The sequence below is a fragment of the Cryptotermes secundus genome, unplaced genomic scaffold (genome assembly GCF_002891405.2).
Source record: "Cryptotermes secundus unplaced genomic scaffold, Csec_1.0 scaffold387, whole genome shotgun sequence".
NCBI classification, from domain to species: Eukaryota; Metazoa; Arthropoda; class Insecta; order Blattodea; family Kalotermitidae; genus Cryptotermes; species Cryptotermes secundus.
The window spans coordinates 319,411-342,164 of record NW_019741979.1 but is presented as its reverse complement, the minus strand read 5'-3'; the positions used below and the strand labels follow the sequence as shown (position 1 = coordinate 342,164).

Genomic DNA, 22,754 nt, shown 5'->3' with positions numbered 1-22,754 from the left:
TTGATCCTAACATTAGAAACAGTTGCCAAATTAGACTGTTGATAATCATGGACCCTTTTTGACCTTGGCGAATTTATAACGGTAGTGTGGTAAGTTTGGGGGGAGGGGATTCCTTTTTTTCGACTGGCGACGTTTTTTTATAGCGCGAAGCTAGGAAGTAGTCAAGGCGAGCGGGCGAGCGACCAAGCGGCGGAGCAACACGTCTATCAGTCGAGCTCAGCGCGGCGCGTGGAGTGCATTTAGTCGTGTCTCTGGTGCGATGTGTGTTGATGTGACAGCGCTTTGTTGTGATCTCGGGAAAGTGTGATCTTTGTTGTAACTGACGATGTTGAAGAAGGAGAAGCCGATGATGTCTGTGACAGCCATAATTCAGGGGGCACAGGCCCAGCACAACTGGAATAGAGGTAGAGTAACTCGTGTCTTTGCTTGGATCTTTTTTAGCTCTGATGTTTTATGAAGGTTAAGCTTCAACACATAAGCATTCCCTTTTGAAGTTTGTTTGGTCTTGAAGACCGATAGTGAGGTATAAATAGGGTGTGTGCGCCGCCTGATGTAACGTTTAATAACTCGGTATTTCGCCTACATATTATGAAGTTGACTGGTCACCTCTATTTAGTGCCAATGTCAAGAATGCTTGGAGCTGTACTTCCATTCTTCTATACGTCTTCATGCCTGTTGCATGCTTAAGCACAGGGAAAATTTTACGTTTACGTTACTTAGGGCCTAGATTTGTTCTTCGAATAAATATCAGTTTCATCAATAGAATTATCTTGTAGCGAAGATGCTGTGTGTTTTGTTGAAGGGTTGACCGAATTGTTTAAACAGTTGAATCGACGACCAAGAATAAGAAGCTAGAAATATCTGCGAAAGCCATAATTTAGGTGGAAGCTTAGCAGAGTTGGAATAGTGGATAAATAAGTCGTGCCTTTTGATGGTTTTCTTCAGTTCCTCTGATGTGTTCTGACTTAGAAACCGGTAGTTTCCCCCGTAAAACTGAATAGGGGAGATATCTTCTCTCTTTCACTTTCTTAAAACATGCTGATTAGTCCGCAAAGACCTCAAGTGAGGTGTTGGATGTAAGGTGTTTAAACTGTTTATAAGATAGTGGCATATCGTTTACAGACTGTATGTGTGGATTTCAGTGGATTCCAGTCATTGTAGAAAACTGTAGCGAAAGAAGGATCAAACTTGTATCCGTCTGGCATTATATAAAATGCACAATAGGAATCGTTTGTGAACAGGAGATGAAGTAATGCTCTACACCACTGATCTGCTGCGCATAAAATTTTCTTCCGAAATAATTAGGAGAGCTCAGTGTTCCGGCGGTTATTAAAATCTAGGCCTCTTCTAATAACACTAGAGTGGTCTAGTGGCCAGAGTTCCTGGCTACAGATCTAGAGGTCCCGGGTTCGATTCCCGGCGCTACAAGGTTTTCTGAGAAGTAGTGGGTCTGGAACGGGGCCCACTTAGCCTCTTGAGGATATTTGAGGAGCTGTTTCAAGGAAATAGCGGCTCCGGTCTAGTAAACCGAGATTAACTGCCGTGGGGATTCGTTGTACTGACCACGCGACACCCTCTATCCGCAAAAGTTGGCACGAACTTCGCCGAGAAGCGGCGGTCGCTCGGTCGGTGTAGTTCGCTTGCGGACTACAGGCCACGGAGTTTGTAATCATAACTACAACAACGTTATTGAAGGTGGTTTTTGTTGGTAACTCGCGCGGCAACCATAATCCAATTTGAGGCGAGGGTTTATTGTTTTCATTACTCAAATCCTTTCAATCAGTCATTTTTCTCTCAAGAGGATGAAAATGCAGAAAGAGAAGCGGATGAAATCAGGCACGTAACTCGAAACAGCCTAAGCCGAAGTGCACNCGAGGGTTTATTGCTTTCATTACTCAAATCCATCCATTCAATCAGCAATTTTTCTCTCAAGAGGATGAAAATGTAGAAAGAGAAGCGGATGAAATCAGGCACGTAACTCGAAACAGCCGAAGTGCAGTAAATCGTGTTGTTGGTTGTTTTACTCAGTCCCTTCTAGATTTTCCATGCATTTTCAAGGTCGGCTAAACTTACTCAAATTGATCGTGGATTCCGTTTATTTCCTTTCACCTTTAAATGGGACTACGATCTGGTCGGTCCTTGAAGTGGAGTTGAGTCAACAGTTTCACAATTATGACAATGAACTTCCGCGGAGAGAATTCTTAGCAAGCAAAGCCTAAGGTTAGTTTTTATTACGAAACATTGAAGTGGATCTTGAAAGAATAGTTTGTAAAACTATGAACTTTATTGAACTAGCCCAGAGTGCAATCAGATGAAGGGGTTTTGTGGTCACGGGGATGAACATTCTGGTTCTTTTACAAGGAATTCCTTGGCCAATTGAGTGTTAGTTTATCTCGCAAGAACCTGTAGTGTCGACTAAGTGCTCATAGTCTTGTGGTATTGTAAATATAAGTAATATACTTGATTGCCGCAAATTACCTCATTTAAGAATAGCCGTCAATTTCGTTATAATTTCGATGCCTACTTTTTCCACACACACACACACACACAGACACACACTGAAAAAATTCAGCATTTCTTTGGCTTGTACACAAACAGTGATAAAGTTCCTCGTTTATATTGGACCGTCCACATATATGTATTATGTATAACGTTATTGAACCATGGTGGAGCTTCCCCAAGCATGCCTCCACAGCAATTTTATTAAATTTCCTTCTGTTCTTGATTGCATCAAAGACAAAAAAAAAATTTTAGTGCAACTTTTTTTGGTCAAGAATGCAACCACAAGGGAATCAATGAATTATTTCGGTTCTATTACAAAGAACTGGAAATAGTAAATCACTTTATATGTATTTGCTGAGAAGAATATGAGAGGTAGGGGCCACTGGTCGAACAAGGTCGACAGATGTCGGGAGTTTGTGTGCGTTATGGTATTGACATTCATATTTATATGAAAGGGTTTAATGAAAAGGAATTCCATAGAGCACAGTCCTTCAAAAACCAGTTGTCTCTCTCTGTTACTGTAGTCCGCAAGCGAACTATACCGACCGAGCGACCGCCGCTTGTTGGCGAAGTTAGTGTCAACTTTAGCGGATAGAGGGCGTCGCGTGGTGAGCGCAACGAATCCCCACGGGCCGTTAGTTTCGGTTTTCTAAACCTAAGCCGCTATTTCCTTGAAATAGCTCCTCAATTATCCTCACGAGGCTGAGTAAATCCCGTTCCAGACCCACTACTTCTCAGAGAATCTGGTATCGCCGGGAATCGAACCCTGACCTCTGTATCTGTAGCCAGGAACTCTGCCCACTAGACCACAGAGACGGCCCCAGTTGGCTCTCATCTAGTCAAATTCTTCGCCTTTAATGGAACTGGAAACTTCGTTACCTAGTTCTCAAGAGCCCGCAACCAGTCCTTATCCTGAGCAAAACTAATCGAATCTATACCCACCCTGTATCTTGATGAATTTTAATGTTATCTCCGCTTAGGTCTTGTAAATGACGTCTTCCCCCGAGGCTCCGAGAGCAGAGTTTATATGCAGTTCTCATTTCTTCCCTGTATGTTATACATACCCCGCCTCTGTTGTTCTGTCATCCTGATGACAGACTGTGAAGAATTACGAAGCTCTTATTAAGCAGTTTCTTCCAGCTTTCTATTACGTCCTCCCTCTTAGGCCAAAATATGCTAAGCATCCTGTTCTAACACATCCTCATCCCATGTCCTCTGTCAGTGCGATTGTTCAAGTTTCACACCATACGAAATTATAGCTACTCGTAAAAAAAAAAGTTGTTATTGCTAGTGGGGTGGGACTAAGTCGCTTGTGCTGCGGCCACTTCTGGCCAATTGTACCAGCCCCAGATGATAGGTGAGGGTGATTGTGGAGCAGTTGGTGGAATGAAGATTGGCAAGGGAAAAGAAGTACTCGGAGAAAACCTGCCCCAGCGCCACTTTGTCCACCACAAATCTCACTTGACGAAACCCGGTATCGAACCCGGGTCGCCGCGGTGGGAAGCCAGCGACTAACCGCTTGAGCTATGGCGCGGCCTCACTCATAAAATTACAGTTATGTATTTATACATTCATAGATACACTTAAAAGTAAAAGATTATGAACTGAGCGGTAGCAAGCATTCCCCGAATTACCCTACGCTTAGTTTCTCCGTGAAGGTAAATCTCATCTGCTGTGGCTGTTCTGAAGTATTTGTACTGTTCAACATTTTTAAAAGAATTTGTCAGCGAAGTTGATATTGTGATTAGCATGACCGTGAAGGAAACTCTACACGTAAATTGAAGAACTCCCACCTATTTTGGGAAGGAGGGGGGGTCCGTGGTGGCTATTTCCATTTAACGTCCATAGTTTCTTGGACTAATCATCTCTGTGTCCTACAGAACGCAGCTGTTTTGAGGAAAACGATGTACATAACATGGTATTCCTGCTGTAAAACAGTCTGTCTGTCTATGGAAATTCACGTATATAAAATATTAATAAATTGTTTCTAACTATTGGAACACAAGACTAAATTATCTTAAGATAAAATGAAAGTACATACCGAAATAATCTGTAAACTTTGCCCCCCCCCCTCTCTCTCACACACAAATACAAATACACAAAATTGTTCAAGAATAATTTTACATACGACTAGGTCCATGTAGAATTGAAATTTTCTAAAGGACACAAGTATAAAATTATTCATAATGTAACAAACTTTGAAGTGTGTGTCGTGTTAGTCTTTTGAGTGTCCTGTGTTTCCTTACTGAAGTAGAAGTCGGTTATATTTTTGAAGATATTTCACCAGAAGTAACGCTTCGTATATTAATCGTTTTCTTTTTCTCGACGATGCACTGTTTAGGAGAAATAGGATAACGTGTATTCTCACGTACAACGTTTTTGATGCCACTGTTCCCAGTTTTCGAACTAGAACCAAATCAGTAATTTCTCCAGTTTGTCTATCCAAAAATAATATGTTTTGTACTTACCATTTTTCCTATGGCGCCCAAAGGGAGAGAATGGTTGGGAGGACGGACGGACGGACGGGCGGGCATTTGGCTTTTAGGTATGACATTCCCGTGAGGAAGAATCTGCATTGCAATTTCGGAAACGACTTTTGTTATTCATGGCAGTTACTTACTTTTGTTTCTAAGTTCTTGGACACACTTCATTTTTATGACCTTCAGAACGCAATACTTGTGAGGTAGGCCATAGAAAGAAAAATGTACTTCCAGAGTAGAACGGCCCAACTGTCTTGAAATTTCACATACTCGTACATAAAAATGTAGGACGCCATTTGTAACTACTCGAATATGCAGCTAAGTTATCCTGAAAAAAGTACAGTTGAAAATAGATTCGGGGTAAACACATTTCGTTACCATAGTTACTATAAATTATGGTGAAGTTATTTACTCATTACTATCACGACCCCAGTGCTTTTCTTATGAAGAAACTAATAAAGAAGCAGATTGACGTAGGCTCAACTTGAAACCATGCATGTAACAGCAGGTCTTAAAAAGGTTACTAGTGTTGTCCTACAAACAGGAACATCTTTTGTGTTTACGATTTTTTCCATGACTCGCCGTTTGGGAGAAACAGAGTGGGGCAGGCAATCCACGCCTTCCCATCCTGTCTCTCTAAGATCCATTTTAATATTGTCCACCCACCTACTCCTTGTTCTTCCCAGTGGTGTCTTTCCTTCTGGTTTTCCCACCAATATCCTATATGCATTCTTCGTCTGCCCCATTCGTGCTACATGCCCTGCTCACCTCATCCTCCTTGACTTGAACATTCTAATTGTACTTGGAGAATAGTACAAGTTATGAAGCTCCTCATTATGCAGTTTTCTCCAACCTCCTGTTACTTCCTCTCTTCGGTCCAAATATTTTCCTCACCACCCTCAGTCTATCTTCGTCCCACCCATACAAAAGCACAAGAAAAAATATGGTGTTATATATTCTGATATTTATGTCCTTAGACAGCAGAAGAGAGGACAAAAAGTTCTGGACTGAATGGTGGCAAACATTACCCGAATTCGGTCTCTTAATTTCCTCCTGAATCAGGTTTTGGTTTGTTATCGTCGTTCCCAAATATCTGAGCTGTGCCACATTTTCAAAACACCTGTTTCCTATCTTCATGTCATGATTTTGCCCTGCATTTTGGTGGCGAATACTTAACTTTCTCTGTCTTTACTTCTAGACCAACCTCCTTACTGGCGTCAGTTAAAGTTTGTTTGTTTTCTTTCTTTATGGTATCTATGTTATCACGCAGTACATTCACATCATCAACATAGACCAACAACTGATATGGCCCAATTAATTTCAGTCCCACCTGGTTTTCCTTGACCTTCCTAATGGCATATTCCAAAGTAAAGTTGAAAAGCAGTGGAGATAAAGCATCTCCTTGTTTTAGACCATTCTGTATAAGAAAATGACCGACAAATATTTACCTTTATTGACTTTACTATGCGTTTTGTTTAAACACATTTTAATCAGCCTATCTAGTTTCATGGGAACCCCAAACTCTGTGAGAATGTTGTACAGTACTTCCCTTCTAACTGAATCATAGGCTTTCTTGAAGTCTACGAATAGCTGATGTACTGTCTCATTTTACTCCCATTTTTTCTCCAGTATCTGACGAATGCAAAAGATCTGATCAGTAGTTCATCTGTTACGTCGAACCCCACACTGATGATCCTCATCAATTTCATATATATGGACTTAACCTTAAGAGAATGATATTGAATAGATTTTTGTTAACTTGATAACAGCGATATCCCCCGATAATTCCTACAGTCAGTGTTAACACCCTTCTTGAGAACTGGTACAGTAATAGACTCCTTCCACTTGTCAGGCAATTCTTCCCTATTCTAAACAGAATTAATTAGCTTATGAATCTCAGAACATAATATTTCACTTCCTGCTTGGGTGAGTTCTGCCGGAATTTGATAACTACCGGGTGATTTATACCGTTTCAATTTTGCAATGGCACTTTCAGCCTCAAAAGATGTAGTTGATACTAACGGCTCAGCTGTATGGATTTCTGTCTGCCTAACATCTCTGACCCTATGTACATTCAATAACATTCAGTAACCCCTCTTAAATTCGTTTAATACTCTGTACAGATCTATGATGTTCTTGTTCTAACTCTTCTTTGCAGGTTCATTAATTATGTCTTCCAGATATTTCCTCTTTTTTTTTCCCTGAAATGCCTGCTGGTTTTATAGCTTATATTGCTCAGATTATCTCCATTTATTTCACTTGGATCCTGCAACACCTGCAATGTGGCTTCCTTCCTCTTGTCTAATAATTTTGAGCATCCTTCATCGAACCGTGTGTTACGGTTCTTCAGTTCATAATAACCTAGACCCTCTTTGGCTGAAATGTTGATAGTCTAATACTTTTCCAAGGTCTGTTAATATCCACCTCAGTTTTTCAAGGCTGCAAACATATTTCAGATTTGAACATGATACTTCCTTTACTCTCTACTTCATTTAATTTCTTGAGATTGAACCTCTCTGTATGAACTCTGGCGTTGTTTGTTTACTCACTGCCAGTCTGCCCCCAACTTTTACAACGACCAGGTAGTAGTCAGTATTACAGTCTGCTGGCGTGAACGATCGAACATCAGGTATACTTTTGAATGCTGTCTCGTCTCTACCAAAATTTTATATACCCACACTATATCATTTCCTTCATTTCGTTTACGAGGCATCAACATTTACTTTATTTTCTCTGTATTTCCTTCTAGGCTAGCCTCCTTCCTGACGACTCGTCGAGCTGCATTTTCATGACGTTTATTTTTCGCCTATTACATTAACATCAGCATGATAGATCAGAGATTGTCATTTGTACCTACAGTTCCAGCCCCTCTTTTTGCTGTCCTAGTCACATATTCTGACGCATGATAGAACATGTGCTTCTTTCAGCTCATTATGAATTCAGAATACATTAAATTGATGTTTAACGATATGGACACTTCTGTATGTGTCATTTAAACACATTTAATTAGCGTAATTAATTTTATGGTTGTACCGAACTCACTGCCAGTATTACACAATACTTTTCTGCTAACTGAATGAGGAGCATTCTTACGTCTATAAATAGTTAAGTATTGCCTGACTGTACTCCCATTTTTTTTTAGTGTCTGGACGCATATAGAATCTCTGATTTGTACTTGATCTGTTAGGATGAAATCCTCACTGTGCTCGCAGATAATGTTGTCTGCGTATGGGATTGACCTCGAGAGATTAATGCTGGATAATATCTTGTGTAGTTGATAACAGTGCTATACCTAGATAATTATTGCAGTCAGTTGTAGCGCTCTGTTTATTAATAAACCCGATAACAAAGGTATTCCTTTGCTGTGGCAGTTCTTCCTAACGCTAATTAAAGTTAATTTCTCGGATCTCTGAACTTAATGTTTTACCACCTTTCGGGTCATATGTGTCTGAATTTCATCAATGCCTAATGTTTTATTCCTCTTCAGCATTAACAATCTCACGTTAAAAATTAGTCTCTCATACTAATGGCCCCTGTGTATGCATTTCAGTCCGACCAAAAATATCTTTTAATTCTCATCCCGCCGTTGATGGAAATGGCCCATCTATTTAATGTACTATTGGAATCTACAAAATAGTCATCAGTCTAGTTCCTTACCAGGTCATTTCTTGTTTGATATCCCAACTTAGATCCATGCATGCTTCTTTACAGATCTCGAATATTTGTGTTATTGCTGTTTGTTTACATATCTTTATTGTTGTCTTTAAAATGTTTGCTTCTGCAAAGAAATGTTTACATTTCACTTTCTTTTGTCCACATTGCTTCCATTTACATGCCTTCAATTCCGCAACCATTGTAATTTAGCATTATTCCATGCAGTAGGTAATTTTGAGCAGTCTTCGTTGAGCCGTGTTTCATGCTGCTGTAAGTCGTGATTACCTAGATCCTTCTTTAAGTATTAATGTTCCAGTCCTTTCGTAAGCTCTGTCGATGTGTTATGTTAGTATCCTAGATTTCCACACTGCATTGTCTGTCTCCTTGACTCTAGGAAAGTATTTGAAAGGACATCAAAACTGCAGACCTATTTGAGGTTTTAATCCGCTACGTTTCTTGGACTTTCGCTTTGCCTGGAGGATCTGAGGAAATCCACAGAAGGCATAGGCAAGATAACCGGTGTCCCGGCCGAGATTTGATCTGAGCACCACCCGTATTCAAACCTAGATTGTTACCCTTCGCCAGCCTTCAGCCGTTGGGCGACTTTTTTGCTTATTGTTTGCGATCCCATTCGACCTCTGTTCTACATACAGTACAAATTCATTGCATTTTATGAATGTTAGGCAAGAAATATGGTGATTATACAGAGAGATTTTTAACTTTTTTGGCCAGTTTACTTCTCTGCGCTTCACGTCGACCGGTGCACTGCCGATGAATCATCATGTCGATGGAATGAAGGGAAGTAATTAACTTGTGGACCGCTTAACGGCATTATGTTTCACGGCGAACAGTGCTGTTCTAGCGTGGGAGTTTGTTTATGATTTGTTAGCAGTAAGCAGTCGTTATCAGCTTCATTAGCCATTTGTTCTTAGTTACAGTTAGTGAAGAGTGTGGTAGGGCATGGTGTGGTATACTTCACAGCAATATGTATTTCTGTATGACATCTATGTGAAATACGGATCTACTATAAAAAATCTCAGCCGACAAACAAGTCACAATTTGGTGAATAAACTTTGGTCAACGGGACTCTTAATACACGAGAAACAGAAACATAATTGCCCAGTGCTTACAGAGGAGAAGTTAGATGGTATAGGAGCCAGACTTGAACATATTCTTATAAAAATTACTGAAACGTCTAGCTGAAGAGGATGGAGTGTCAGAAGTCTAGTGCAAGATGGACAACAGAATTGCTGAAGCGTGGACCCTATAAAACAACAGAAATCCACACCTTGCAGCCGCACGATCCAGCCAACAGGGATTTATCGAATTTTCGTTACAAATTGTCGATATGATGATATCTTCTGTGTATACTTTTGCATTGAATTCTCTTAACTGTCGTATGGTACTTAAAGAATCGATTTAATATGCTCTCTAGTTCCTCCTAAAAGCTTTCCTTTGTATTTTATCGTCATATTTATTCTCAGTTGGGGCCTGCACATATAGAACAGTGACATCACACCGGCGTCCTCGTATCGATATTAAACTCCACCCTTGTAACTGCTGATAGGATTTTATGTACGAAAAGATTATCCCTCAGTGATGATCAGCGTTCCCATTGTCGTAGTAAAGCTCATAATCTAGTTCAGCGCCACCTTTTTTTTCCGTCTCACTTCGTCTGTTTCCACTATATTTAACTTTTCCAGGTCTGTTGCTACAAATTTTAATTAACCAGACCCTTGGGGATTTATGGCACTCCTACTTCCGAATATGTCTGTTTATCGTTGCTTAAGTCATTCCAGAGAATCCAAGTCCGAGGCCCCTTGCAGGATTTCATAACACGATAGGTTTTACGGTAAGGGGCTATTAGCTTCTGCTCCCCAACCCACAAGCTGGAGGACCGCCCCTTGTCGGCTTTCAGCCGCTGTTTATTTTGTGTATTCGGCAGATATACTCCTTGTATGAAGGGCATCTCCTGTGTCTAGTCTGAGGACGTGTTCTGTCATGATGACAGGAGACCGACCCACTTCAGACGCTTAATGAACGAGAACCACTCAGAACGGGAACTGGGTGTGAAGGCCGCAACATATCATATAATGGATTAGATAATGTGGCGTATTTGCTCCATGCAGGAACGGTTGAGTCAAAAAAGAAATATAAGTAATACACGCACGCAGCAATGGAACAACGGGGTTACGCAACACGCTTCTAGGCAACGGCTCGGTAAACACGCCCGTGCAGGCACAATGACGTCACATCCCAATTTTGCCTAGCTATCACGTGACTTGTATTTTCTGTATGGTCTGCGCTACGCAACAGTAGAACTTTTTCTGCGTTGTCCGTACCGCGGCTATATAACACGAGTCCGCTTGCAGCAGCTACGAAGGGACTAGGAGAGTTTTTAGTTGAGTTCCGAGGTTCCAGGGTGATTGAACAAGAAATGGAAAGAAGACTGCATAGTGATTTGAATTGCTAGTTTCTGTGTTGAGATCCGTTGCTAGGAGACGACTAGTGGAAACTGAGAATCCTGGTGCGTGTACAACGGTGAACTGTAAAGTGTGTAAACAACGATACAGATTGAGAGAGATAGAGGAAGTAAACTACGAACTCCGTGGCCTGTAGTCCGCAAGCGAACTGTACCGACCGAGCGACCGCTGCTTGTCGGCGAAGTTAGAGCCAACTTTAGCAAATAGTGTGTCGCGTGGTCAGCTCAACGAATCCCCATGGCCGTTAATTTCGGTTTTATAGACCGGAGCCGCTACTTTTCCATTCATGTACCTCCTCAGTTATCCTCACGAGGCTGAGTGGACCTCGTTCCAGACCCACTACTTCTCAGAAAATCTGGCAGCGGCGGAACCACAGGCGGTCTTCCACTGACACAAGGGAACCACAGATTTATTTCAGTGTCGTTATGTAACGTTTCAGCAAGAGTAATGTTTGTGTCTATATTTGCTCCCGATAGGGGTCACACGGTAGCGTAGTTGGTTGAGGCGTTATGCTACAAGCCGGAAGGTCGCGGATCGAATCCCGATGAGGTCATTGGATTTTTCCAATTTTCCTAATCCTTCCAGCCGCACTATGGCCCTGGGGTCGACTCAGCGTCTAATAGAACTGAGTACCCTGAATATTCTTGGGGGTAAAGGGCGGCCGGCCGTAGGGCTGACAACCTTACCGCCATCTATGAGCCGATTGTCTAGAAAATGTGGGAACGTCAACATCTCACAACCCTATGGACCTCCACGGCCTGTTACAGGGATACCTTTACTTCTTTTTGCTCTCGATAATATGCGTGCGTTTCGCAGGCAACAGTTGAAGGGCGGAAAAATTCAGGGAACAAGTCCTCCGGGACGGACTTTAAGCCGTGGGTCCCGTGTCGTAGCTTTACGACACATAAAAGAACCTCATATCTCCAAAGGAGGTCACTGAGCCAAATTAACGGACGTTTCCCGCCCAACAGCAGTCTCTAATACCTCTGGTAGATGGGGGAAGCATTATAGATACCTCTCAGCTAATAGAGCCCGTCTCGCTGGCTGGGCGGGACTAATGGTAAGCACTAGTATCGGTAGGATATAGGGATTGGTAGAATATCATAGAGGGAAGCACAATGGACCAATACAGGTCTCAGTGCATGGGGAAACCCACCCTCTCCAATAACTAACTACCTACCTAACTACCTTCGGTAGGTACCCGATTCCGATTAAAGGCTCTCGTGACTGAAGTTGCATTGCTTTTCCTGCCCTTTGGAATGAATATCGGAAACGCAATGTTACATGGGCCATTATTGCTTCCTTACACTCCTTACTGCATGATCGTCCTCCCATCTCATAAGCAAAGTCAAGATACACGTATGTCGGAGGCGAATACTGGTGACGTTAATTAGTTGTGCGGGCGAACGTCCCATAACGCAGAAGTTATTTTACAAGCACAGCGAACGGTAAAGTCCCTGTGCTTAACTAATTAAGCACCACGTCATGAAGACGTACAGGGAAGTGGATATATAGATCCACACATTCTTGACCTCGACACATGTTGGAGGTGAGTGGTCAGCTTCACGCCCTGGCCGCTATACCCTCGGGGAAAGAGCTTCCGGTACCCATTGGATAAGGCCGCGCCATAGCTCAAGCGGTTAGTCGCTGGCTTCTAACCGCGGCGGCCCGGGTTCGATCCCGGGGTCTAGTCAAGTGGGATTTATGGTGGACAAAGTGGCGCTGGGGCAGGTTTTCTCTGAGTACTTCGGGTTCCCCAGCCAATCTTCATTCCACCAAATTCTCCATCATCATAATCACCCGGGGCAGGCTACAATAGGCCAATCAGTGGCCGCCGTGCCGAGTGGACCCAATTGGACTCCACCCCCCACTGAGCGAATTAAAAAAAATACCCATTTGATAGGATGCTGGGTGAGCCCCAGAACCGGTCTGGACCACGTGGAACAAAACCTTGCCCCTGCCGGAATTCGGCCTTCCAGCCAATAGCCAGTAGCTATACCCACTGCGCTGTCGCGGCTCCCAAGTAAAACAAAGATTAAATTAAATATGTATAAGTCAAATTTTATAATTATAGGTAATTTATTTTAAAGTGTTTAAAAATTTAAATATCTCCGTACTGCAATGACAAACATAATGAGGCTCATGAAATCGAAGAAGAAGAATTCTGGACTCTCTTGCTCTTATTGAATTAAAAGGAAATGCTGTCACGCTGTTTAAATTTGAAAACATTGAGGATTAAGTGATATACAACGATCATTTTACCTTTTACTCGTAGTTTTTATGGTTGTGAAACATAGTCTCTTACGCAAAGGGAAGAAAATCAGTCACAAGGATATAAAAACACTTAGATTCTAAAGGGTTCAGACGATGGTGTATAACACACAGAATTACTGAATTTTTTTATTTTTTCCATCGTCCATATTCTATAGAATAGAGAAGACGACGTTTCATAAACTGGATGTGTTTCCATCCTCAGGTGATAGGGGAGAAGGCACTTAGTTGGGTACCTTAGAAAGAGCTAATCTCAGTCACTGGACAACCCCTGTCGGATTTACACAGCTATTTAATTACTTGAGGTCAGGTTACTCGTAATTCGACGGGAGATAACAAGAAAATACACAATTAGAAATTTGATAAAGCACGCAACCCCCTTTCTATCCCAGTTCCACGCATTTGCGTGCTTTATCACAAATTTTATTGTGTATTTTCTTGTTATCTCCCGCCGAATTAACCTGATCTCAAGTGATTAAATAACTGTGTAAATCCGACAGGGGTTGTCCAGTGATTGAGATTAGCTCTTTCTAGGGTGCCCAACTGAGTGACTTCTCCCCTATCACCTGAGGACGGAAAAAGATCCAGTTTCCGAAACGTGTGTTTTCTCTTCTCTAGAATACCGGACGATGGAAAAAAAACCAAAAACCCAGTAATTCTGTATATCAAAACATTGCTCACGAAAACTTACAATTTAAAGTGTTTGGGAGATTTGGTATATTACGTACATGACGGGAAATTTAGTTACCATGTATTACTAGGGCAGTGAAATGGAGGTCATGTTTGGCCCGACATGTAACTCGGATGTGGGTCATATAGCCGTAATTACATAGTAAATGGTTGGTCAGTCGGGTAAATTGCTGCTGGTCCTCGCCAGCACAGTCGTTCTTGGTTCCGAGTTACGCGAGACTCATAACCAGGGCCCGTATTTTGATGACATGTCATCTTTTTTCCCTTGTATCCTATGCAATGCTCTTTAATATATAAATCTCGGATATGAGCTGGTGGTTACAGAAATGTATATTTTATAGGTAATGTTTTGACTTTTTTAGGTTTAAGGTATTTTTTTTTTCATTTTGGGGGTAATTTTTTTGTAAATTTTTGGACTTTTAAGGGTATTTATTGTCATTTTTGGCCATTTTAGGGAATTTTTCTTCATATGTTTTCTGAAATGTGAATAACATGGAAGCGAAGTGTTCTTTCTTTTCTCCTTTAGGTCATTTTTCGGTCATTTTATAGGTCATTTTTTAATATTTTCAGGTCATCAAAATCCGGGCCGTGCTCATAACCATGTTTTACTGTGTGAAGACAAGTAGTCACACAGCTCCTCCGACCCGTAAATGGTCTTTACACATATAGACATTTAAATTTTCTGACGGTTTCCTCTTTCATACGGCTGGCCTAATAGGTACATATAAAGGTTAATATGACATTTACTTCTTGTTTTTCCGGTATATGAGTATACGTTAGGCGGAGCTGTTAAGCTTTTACGAAAGTATTTGGGGTAGGATTTCTAATCCTATTCGAATCCTCAGTTCCATTGTTTCAGGTACGCAGTTGTACATCATTTTCTCTATTTGAGTGTTGTTTCTTCTCTAAAGGGTTTACTGATATGTTCTGTGATATTGACAAGGAAAGCAGCCACGTGCATAAGGGCTGTCCAGGTTCAAACCACTGAGGGGTCGCATTATGCCGTACATGCGTACCCGCTGGCCGCACTTTAAAAACATACCAAATTTTCCCCATATACCGATATACGTGTAGGTAATCTTCTCTGCTATGATCGGATGTATGAAACACAAGCACACGAGTAAGAATTAGGCTTATGAAGTTATAAACGGTCATTAAAATTAATTGGTACAGGGTCAACGGTGCTTAAAAATCAGTCCTCAGAAGTTTGCTAGATTGAATCGTTATTTCCCCTGTCAGCCATGTCAGTTTATTTATTCCATGTGATGTGGAATCAATTGAGAATTACGCGGAATGTTCAGTAAGCACTTTTCGTTATGTATTTTCGACAATATTAGCCAAGTTTTTTTTGCCTACTCTCCCTATTAAAAAAATAAAAGTAGGCTAATATGATTTCCATCCTGTCTGTGTCTATCCCCCCCATAAGCTTTTGAATGCTGGAACCAATTTTTATGAAACTTGGTACGTATGTCATACCACCTGAGCCCATCTCAGTGGCCCAATTCATAAATCCCTCCCATCAGTCTGTGTGTCTTTACTAGGCATCGGCTCTGTAAACACATTTCCGAGGCAAAGAACACACGAAACAAGAATTGTTGGACTTGTCGTTTTCGTTGCAAGACAGTTGCTTGGTAAACACGTTACCGCTGATCGAAGAATTGTTGGAGGCGTCATTTTCTGCGCAGTTCATGTCTTATCAAAAGAAAGCATGCGATTAATTCTTCCTGAAACTTCTTGTTTTAAGGGAGAAGAGCGTCAGCGCATATTGTTGGCAGTGAGGGGTACTCCCGTGGGCGCACGCTCCTCTGGCCTCTTCTCAGCTTCGACACTGACCGCGCGACGTTAGGTTAATTAGGAGGAGATTTAATAGAAGGTTAACGCATTTGTGTTCCTATGTGCAAAGTATACTAAATGATACTAATAATGGAATCACAAAGAATCAGAACGTTTTCCGTTTCAGACATGTTTGCGTACAATAAAAATATTTCCAGATGTAAAGGTTATATGGTACACATGCCATGTAAATTATTTGTGGCTCCAGTCTCGGTTCCGACTTTCATTCGTCATAGATCATATACCTCCATCGGTACTGGGCAGCAGGCTGTACTTTTTCAGTTTTTACGTCTTTTTTCTTTCCTTTCCAATAGTCCATTAAAATACTCTGCACGTACGGTGTTGTAGGGTTTATTTCTTTGCAGTATTTTTATTAACAGGAACGATCTTCCAATATAGTAGTGAAACAGAATTCGTTAAATAGGTCCTCTCATTTCATGTTTTCGTCATTTATTAGTGGCAGATTTACGTTGGTTTTTGCACCACATGTACACAGCTGATTATTTTTCCCGTAATGGGGTCTTTAGTTTAACCCTCTTTCCAGTTTGGGAGGTTTTCCTGTATGTAAATCCACCCGAAAGTACGTTTTACTGCACCCACTCATAACTGGGCCGTGTATAAAATCGCTCTATTTTCATTTGGCCGCCTGTCTCATATCTCGCGTCTTCCAAATTTTGAACATGTTATCAGTTTTCAGAGAAATTTTGTAAAAAATATTCTGACAGAAAAACAGTTACGAATGTGGGCTTTATTCATATTAAATTTCTATAGGATCTTCTTATGGTGTTCATCCGAATTACTGATTGAGCTCTTAAATATTTTGTTGTAACAGTCCGAAAGTGTAATATAAATGTCCATACAATCTTTTTTTCAGGAGCTTCCACTTTTATTTATTCCCTAGGGTCAAAAGCAGCAGATACCATATAGAATACATATGTATAGTCGACTGGTAGAATAATTGATGCATTATTATTTGGAAATGGTTTTGACGGAAGAGGTCGTTGCCTAATCGAGGTTTATTCCGACATTTGCCTGGAGGGACTAAGGAAACTCACGAAGAACGTCGGTCGCATAGCCGCTATCCCGGTCGAGGCTCAAGCCAAACATTTCTCGAATTCGAGTGTCGCGCGTTACCACAACGCCAAGCCGTTCCCTGGTAACTTGCTGGTACAGTGAAGTCTGTCATGAACTGAAGCTTCTCGATGGTGGACGTCGTAAATATTTGTTGTAAAGGTAGCAGGCGTGCTACTGAATAAGGGGTTCCGCCGGACATGCGTTGAAAGGATCTCCAATTGATGTAGTGTTCTGAAGGACTAGACAGCCGTGTAAGTTCTAATAGGACTAACATATGTGTCACCATGCAGCTTCAGGTTGTTACATTAAACAAAACACAAACTCCGTGGCTTGTAGTCCGCAAGCGAACTATACCGACGGAGTGACCGCTGCTTGTCGGCGAAGTTACACGTAGTGCCAACTCCTGCGCGTAGAGGGTGTCACTTGGACAGCTCAGCGGATCCTCATGGCCGTTAATCTCGGTTTTCTAGACCGGAGCCGCTATTTCCTTGAAATAGCTCCTCAGTTATCCTCACGAGGCTGAGTGGACCCAGAACCAGATCCACTACTTCTCAGAAAATGTGATAGCGCCGGGAGTCGAACCCGGACCTCTGGATCTGTAGCCAGGAACTCTGACCACTAGACCACAGGGACTGTCACTGTAGCACTAAACGTACTGAGATATATCTGTTTTGCGTGTTTACGATGAACTCGATGGTGCAAGTCCTTGAGAAACTAACAGTTGCTCAGCTAGTCAGAAACAATTCTCGCCTTTTATAGAATCCGAACGTCCATTGCCATGTTCTGAAGAGCCCGCCTTCTCTGTTTGCTATAGCTGTTTCAGTTGGATGCGCCTTCCTCCTACCTGTGAGCTGAATTGATTCTTATTGTGAGTACCCCAGAAGTTTGATTATTTCATGTGTGTGTAAGACAGGATGCTTACACATTGTATGATTTATTTAAATGTTGAAAGAGATAACTTGCGGAAGATTTTCCGTTAATGAGTAAAAGGTAAATTGTTTCTGTGCATAACTAATTAAACACCACGCTACGAAGACGTGGAGGGAGTGAAGGCATAGCTCCACCATTCTTGACCTCTGCACTAGGTGAAGGTGACTGGTCAGCATCACGTCGCCACTCCTTTACATCCAGAAGAATAGCCTGCTATAGCCACTGGACAGGGTGGGCCTCTGAGCTGATCTAGATGCTATGGAATAGAAAAGAATGTACCCGTACCGGAAATCGAACCCCGGCCGTCCAGCCCATAACTCATCGCTGTACCGACTGAGCGTTCCGTTACTGAGTGCTATTTTGTATTCCCTGCTTTTCACGTTATTAATTTATAGGCCTTGGGATATTCATTTAATTTTGACACAGGCTGTATTAGCATATTAGCATGAAACGTGTGCAGTAATTATAATATTTATATAGATGGGAGGATGATAGTAAAATGAGTCCTAAAGAAATATGTTTTGAGAGCAATGGACTGGAGTTTCGAGGCGTAGGAGAAGTCCCAGTTTTGGATAGTTGTGAAAATGGCTATGAACGTCTGGACGCCATGCGGCTAAAAATTTGTTACAAGCTGCGATGCCGGCGCTTCGTACGAACTCTGATCCGTTTAGTCAGTCGTAAATTGAATACCTGGCATTTAATCCTTCACGATCCCAAAATGCACGACGTCGGTGGCGAGTGCTCTTATTTGTTCAGTGATTGATGCATGAACTTAGGGCGAGGACGCCTTGAAAAAATTGCTTTCTGAAGTGAGCACGTGACATTGTTGCCAGAGCCTCTAGTTCTGGGAAAGGCCAAGAAATCTCGTCTTACATGGCCTCCTTCCGTAACGGTTTCAGTACAGTATGTAATGTTTCAGTTCCTGTGTAAACCCGTGTTATTTTGCCTTGTTTCTTGGAAGGCTGGTATACTTATTCGTGAGTCTCCTCGCCCTTCATACGGCTAGAGATATCGAAAGTCACGGTGAAATTGTGAACGCTCTGGTTTCATATTCGTAACGTCCCAGCTATTAATTTCGACCGGTAGAACGGCTATCCTAAGGTATGTTGTGGTGTATACGAATGTGTACTACCGATACCCTGTGGCTGATGTTGCAGGTTTAACAGTTTCGTTTGTGTACATGGAACAAACGTAAAAAATACACAGTTTTGAAGAGTACTGCCGGTGCCTTCTGGGATGTGACTCTTTGAGGTCTGGCATCAGTTCATCAACGTTTCAGCCACGAAGTGGAGGCGGTTTGTTTTTCAGTAACATTGGTGATCTTCAATCAGACTGCACGGCGTTACATCCCAGAAGACAATACTCTTCACAGTCCCCGATATGAGAATTTCAAGTTTAACATACGAATTGTGTTCCGTCACATTTTGTCCTAGGTGTTCATTTCTCTCCCATCTATATCATTGATTTTCAGTTTGGAGAGTATCTGTCATTCATATACATATTATTTTTTAACATTTTTCTGACTAGTACTTGAAATTAGAAGACGTCCTGACTATTTATGGAACATCTCGCAAAGACAAACCTTTCTATTTTCTCTCCGACATTACTTGTAGGGGTAAAAGAGACGAGAAAAAGGTAAAGCTATCCCTATAACAGGCCGGGAAAGCCCATAAGGGCGTGAGAGGTCGAGTCTCCCACATCTTCTAGACGGTCTGCTCATAGATCGCGGTAAGGTTGTCAGCCTTACGCGCCTGCTGCCCTTTTACGCCCTAGGAAAATTCCTGGTGCTCATTTCTGTTAGAGGCTGAGTCGACCCCAGGACCATAGTGCAGCTGGGGGGATTAGGTCAATTGAAAAATCCAGTTGTCTTATCGGGATTCGATCCCGCGACCTTACGGCTTGTAGCATAGTGCCCCATTATTTATAAGGGTTGCATGCATACTGCAGAATAACTGTATTGGTCCGGGGTGCAAGTTGTGCAGCTTCTCCAGAATTTTAAAATTTTACTGCGAACTAGTCATTGCCCTTTCTCAGCATTCTAAATTTCAGATCTTAATTGCGTTTTTTATGGTTTGAGGGCAGTGACGACCGGATAGACCGGCAGGAACTCGTGAATTGTTATATAATATGCGTATGAATGTCCTGAGAACCTGTAAACCGGACTGTTCTGCTTGGCTATTGAGTTAGTTCACACCACGGAAGTAAGAATGTACTGCTGTGATGGTAAACTCTTTCTTTTCGTGTTCATGGCGGACGACACTGCCAGCAGCTTGTCGATACTATCCCTATTGGTAGACTGCACTTGGTAGCATCTACAGGAATTATGATTCGGCTAATATGGCTACTCAGAAGTGATAAATAGGTAGGAAGAAAGTGATTTATACCCGAAGCTTATTATTACATGAAAGAATTTCAAGTGGGCTACATATAGCACTGTATTTTGGCAGTGAAGTCTTGTGAGTAACGACGGAATATTTTGTCTGGATTATTTACCGACGCATTTTCAATAACTAGACTACAGGGGAAAGTCTCCTCATATCGCCCACACTTCAATTAGCTTCATTTAAGGGAAGGATGATTGCTGCGTGAAGAAAATATATACATATTCGTGGAAAAAAATTGCAAAACAAAAAAAAACTTAACGATATGAGGAATATAGGTGTCCCAGTATAGCCCACACACAGAAATATCTCAAAAGTAATGTTTGTAGTCACACAAGTTATAAAACTAAATTATTGGGCTGCTTCAAATAGGTTTCGTTAAAATAGTGTGGAAAAGTAAAATAAAGAGGTGAAATGTATATAAAAAAAGAAAATCAATGGAACTTCATAGTAAGAGAAAAATAAGATTATTTGAATTGAAAAAATATAAAAAGTATAGCAAGTTTGACCAAACTGAAAGCTAAGATTTGAAAGAAATGTCATATTGCCTGCTACCTGCGTCACTCTGGTTTCTTGCTTGGTTTATTCCCCGACCCTGAATATCAAAGCTGCATGTTCCTCTGAAACGTCGATTGTCTTTTAGCAGATTACATGCCGTTGTATCCCAGAAGACAGAGCTCTAGAAGATTATGTGGAAACAGTTTTGGCTACCCGCTTCGCACATGTGATGATATGATGACGCTGCTTCAGCTGCAGAGGTTAAAGCTGAAATCCGTTTAAGGCATAGACCTGTTTCCATGTTCATGAACGATAGTAAAGTAAATCTGGTGTACGAAATGTTACCAGATTCCACGAATAAGCCTATATGGTTTGGAAGATGAGAGATGCCGACAGACAAACGTGGTTTACTTGATAACAACGATCGCATGAAACAACGGCCCTGCGTATCAGAGGCACTTGCTATAGTACATTTATGGGCTCCGACTGTCCAGCATTCCTAGGTTCGGAACATAATTAATGTGTAATTTAAACCTTTTCTATGACGAAACTGTTCATGAGATTAACAGTGCGACTGTACTTTCGAACTTGAACCAAACTGCATTGTTCGAGGTTTCTTATTTCCGGAATCATCAGAGCTTGAGGAAACAGGACACATATATCATATACATTTTGGAGACGTCTTGAGAACAGGTGAGCACACAAATTTCACGACTCGAGTTGATTCATCAAACGAAATGTTTTCAGTTGCTGCAGTAATGTTTTCTGTTTCCGTGAGGAAGTTACTTAGTGAAAGTTACAAAATTTAACGACCGCATTTGAATAATGCCAACTTTGGAAGAGTACTCTCTTGTATGATCTAATGCCTTGTAGTCTGATAGACGGTCACCAACTTTTTGGAAGAGTGTACTGTCTCCATCTTCAGGGACGAAGAGTAAAACAATCAAGAAACAGGCGGCAGTGATGTGAAGGAGTTAAAAAGTTTAAAGGTCGAAAGGCAAAGACAGTTTTATGAAGGTCGGTTAGATAGTGCCCGTAATATTAAATCGTTGCTGCTGGGTCTTCCTTGAAAAGTTTGCAGACGTAGGTATAGAGCCACCCCAGAAGTTTCCTGCCGAAGTTTGTTCACCGTATTGCACAGGGGGGTGGGGGGAAACGAAAACGGACCTTATCTTGAGTTGGTGTCTTCCGTTCTAGAGTTTCGTACTTTATTTATTCAACATCCGCGTCCTTCTAAATGGTTCTGAATTTATACCGCTCAAATTTTAGATTTCTCCTTTCGTCTGGGTGCTTCGTACCCTCCTTGCCTGACCCATAATTTATTCGCCCTAACATTACCGTGCGGCGGCAGGGATACACATTATGGACTAATATTACTAATATTATGTTAGGGCATTTAGCTTTGCCGGGGGCAACGTTTCAAGATTTGGTTCTTTGAAAATACATTTAACAAAACAGTTCGCATTCACTGAAAAGGATGTTCCACAGGGCCATATTTGCGACCAATGTACTGTGTTCCTTTTCCCCCTCCGACATCAATGCTTTTTTTCCAAGCGACAGCACATGTGTGACTGGTGTACGCCTCAGCAACCACTTCTGGCGAGAAACACTGATGGAACTTCAGGGGCCTAGGGTCCCCGTTACCCTCGAGATTATCTGTAGATCAGGTACTGAGCAATGTGCAACGCAGTATTGTTATATAAATTAATTGTCACATCCCTCGAGAATTCTGTTAGTGTACCCTCGGTATTGCCATGTGGCGAGAGCGGCGCTGCAGGATTTGCTCCGAACTCAGGAAATTGCGTAAGCGAGGTGTAAATAAATGAATTCAAGAGGTGGTAGCGGATCGATAAATCAGATCTGTCCGGCTGACTGTATGTGGAGTAAGAGGCGTGTCGGTTCTAATGGTTGTTTGCGGCTGTTGAGGAGCTCTTGCTTTGCGACTGATAGCTATAAAT

The 22,754-nt window shown here is 41.7% G+C and overlaps 1 protein-coding gene across 2 annotated transcripts in view; it reads left to right on the top strand.

Annotated features, from left to right (window-relative positions):
- The first annotated feature begins 229 nt into the window (after nucleotides 1–229).
- LOC111872901 (retinoic acid receptor RXR-alpha-B) overlaps nucleotides 230–22,754 on the top strand; it is a 107,873-nt gene continuing 85,348 nt past the window's right edge. For both annotated transcript variants that reach the window (XM_023867171.2, XM_033754883.1), the window contains exon 1: nucleotides 230–404. In XM_023867171.2, the coding sequence (XP_023722939.1) occupies nucleotides 326–404 (79 nt within the window). In that variant the 5' untranslated portion in view covers nucleotides 230–325. The remainder of the gene's footprint in view (nucleotides 405–22,754) is intronic.